The sequence below is a fragment of the Uncinocarpus reesii genome, genomic scaffold, assembly GCF_000003515.1.
Source record: "Uncinocarpus reesii 1704 scaffold_2 genomic scaffold, whole genome shotgun sequence".
In the NCBI taxonomy this organism is placed as follows: domain Eukaryota; kingdom Fungi; phylum Ascomycota; class Eurotiomycetes; order Onygenales; family Onygenaceae; genus Uncinocarpus; species Uncinocarpus reesii.
This window is the reverse complement of record NW_003052499.1, coordinates 3,121,760-3,124,031: the sequence shown is the minus strand read 5'-3', so window position 1 is coordinate 3,124,031 and position 2,272 is coordinate 3,121,760. Positions and strand designations below refer to the sequence as shown.

Below are 2,272 nucleotides of genomic sequence, written 5' to 3'. Positions count from 1 at the left end.
GAATATCAAGGGAAAACTTACGCCGAAATGGATCCCAAATTAAAAGGTATACCGAGTTTCCTTTCCGAAATGTGCGTTTTTGCTTGAGGTTCTGCGGTTAACGACGATCCAGAATATGATTTCCCATCGATATAAAGCGCTTCAGAAATTAAGACAGTGGATCATAGAGCAGCAGAAGAAGCAGCAGCTTTGAGAAACTCGTGCACCTTGGCTTGTTAAAGATTTGGTCATGCACGGTAGCTCGTTCTTCTTTCACCCATCCGTAGTCGTGCGATTCTGTTGCCAGGCGTCTATCCAAGAAACGATCCTCGAGCAATTGCTCTCGATTTCGTCATCATTCTCGCTCATTAACTCGACAACAATTTCTTCGTCGTATGCTTGTCGCGCTTCATCGAGTAGGACTTCAAAAATTTCAGCATCGAGATTTTCTTGCAGCTTATCTTCCCCGTAGCCCCTAAAAAGGTTGTCTCGTCAGCCCACCAAAAGCGCCTTTTCAACTAGCAACTACCGAAATAAAAAAGAAAGCCCCAGTACGTACCTGGAAGCGAGTCGGTCATATAGAATCGATGTTGACGGACAGCGTAGCACAACCACAAGATCAATCCACGATTTCGGAAACAAATCGCAAGCATGCCAGTCGATCAGGTACCCGCCTTGCGCAACCTCATTTTCAATTTCATCTAGTAGCTACAGCACAACCGTCAGCTTCCGCAGGAACTATTCACGTAGTAGTAAGGAAAAGAAAAAATTGGTACCTTGTCCTCGTCCACTATCCAGCTCTTCAACTTCTCATCATATCCGTCATGGCAACCTCGCTCCTTTGCGACTGTATTGATCGAAAGATGCTTTAGACCCGTTTCCTGCGCGAGCTGTTCGCAGTGCACGGTCTTGCCCACACCAGGCGTGCCGGTGATGATGATGTTGGGGGACGTTCGCATTGGTCCTGTCAAAAGGTAGCAGACTCGCGGTGCCGGATTTTGCGGGAGCCGGAGGGTAGTTATGTTGGTGGACGGGGCTAGAAAGCGGAATCGCAGAGCGCGTATTGGTAGTTGGCAAGAGATGCAATCCCAAGCGTATGAACTGAGAGCTAGAAAGTCATCTGAATCGTCCCAACAACGTAGGTACTCAAGTCGCCAGTTTGGAAAGATAAATTGAAAAGGAAACTTTTGATGTCATGAGGGGCAGTAGAAATGGGCCGGGCCTAATGTTAAATTCTCCCGAGCATTGTAACTCAACCTCTAAGATGGAGTAGCCAGGCACGCAGCGTTGTTTGTTAATATCGACTCCTGGAGTTAAAGGTATAACGGGAAAAGAAGAAATGTAGCTTCCATTCGGCTAACAGATATATTTCCTTGATATAACTAGATGTTTTATTCTAATGCAACCTGCTTTAGAAGGCGCTGTTTCTCAACTCTACGACTCCAAACGCAATGACCAAACTCCAGAAGCCGTTCGGTTTCTACCCGTTTGCCATTGATTCAGGAGTATGACACGGTGGTAAAAGCCTGCATTAAAATTAGCAATGCAGAGCGGAGCTTCATGAGAGGGTTGGCTCTCATACTTCAGAATTTCAAACTCTTTATACCGTCGCAGATAGTGTGTGCCTCTTCGATGTGCTCTCAAAATTCGCTCCGGGTTTGGGCAGCTGACCCTTGTGCCAATCAATCGTTGTATGGCTGGAGACGTTTTGAACATTGGGTCAAACACAAGAAGGTTCGTCGAGCCATCTTTCCGGAGCTCAAATCCCACGATTGTAAGGGAGTGACCTAGAGTTGGGTAAGGGTACTGGATAAAAATGCTCTATTTGTTGTGTCCTTACCTGGATGTTGGAAGTAGATAGGCGGTAGATCAGTTTTAAGAACCTTTTCATCGGTCGATAAGTTATGCGCCTGAAGAAAATAATCTCCCACCGCTTCCATGAATATCTCTTCTGCTGATCGCTCCTCGGTAGGACTGAAGGCCGCTGGCTCACAGCTAAAACGCAGGTTAGATATTTCTGAAGCCCTTAGACTGTTCTGGAAACGAACTTACTTGATTCCTAGACTGAAAAATAGAGCTTGAGCCTATAATAATTATTATCAAGTTAGTATGCCAACCGAAATTAGAAGTTGTTTAGAACGACAGTATACCTCAGATGTCCCGATATACTTCCTAGTGCCTCTTATCCCGCCAGTCTCGGCCCTGCCATTGCTATTGATTCCCAGATCCCACGCCCGTTCAATCATATCCTGTAGTTTCAAAACTGTAGGCAGTCGACCGGGGAAATGCTCAA

General features: G+C 46.0%; 2 protein-coding genes across 2 annotated transcripts; both read right to left on the bottom strand.

Moving 5' to 3' along the window:
- Nucleotides 1–252: 252 nt before the first annotated feature.
- On the bottom strand, nucleotides 253–938 carry UREG_04037 (POS9-activating factor FAP7; the record flags this gene model as incomplete). Its single annotated transcript, XM_002544474.1, has 3 exons — nucleotides 253–454; nucleotides 539–687; nucleotides 726–938. 3 exons carry the CDS (start codon nucleotides 936–938, stop codon nucleotides 253–255), a joined length of 564 nt encoding a protein of 187 aa, XP_002544520.1.
- A 521-nt stretch (nucleotides 939–1,459) lies between these two features.
- On the bottom strand, nucleotides 1,460–2,225 carry UREG_04036 (uncharacterized protein; the record flags this gene model as incomplete). Its single annotated transcript, XM_002544473.1, has 5 exons — nucleotides 1,460–1,505; nucleotides 1,562–1,766; nucleotides 1,820–1,974; nucleotides 2,032–2,063; nucleotides 2,130–2,225. The coding sequence occupies 5 exons, from the start codon at nucleotides 2,223–2,225 to the stop codon at nucleotides 1,460–1,462; spliced, it is 534 nt and encodes a 177-aa protein (XP_002544519.1).
- Nucleotides 2,226–2,272: the final 47 nt, after the last annotated feature.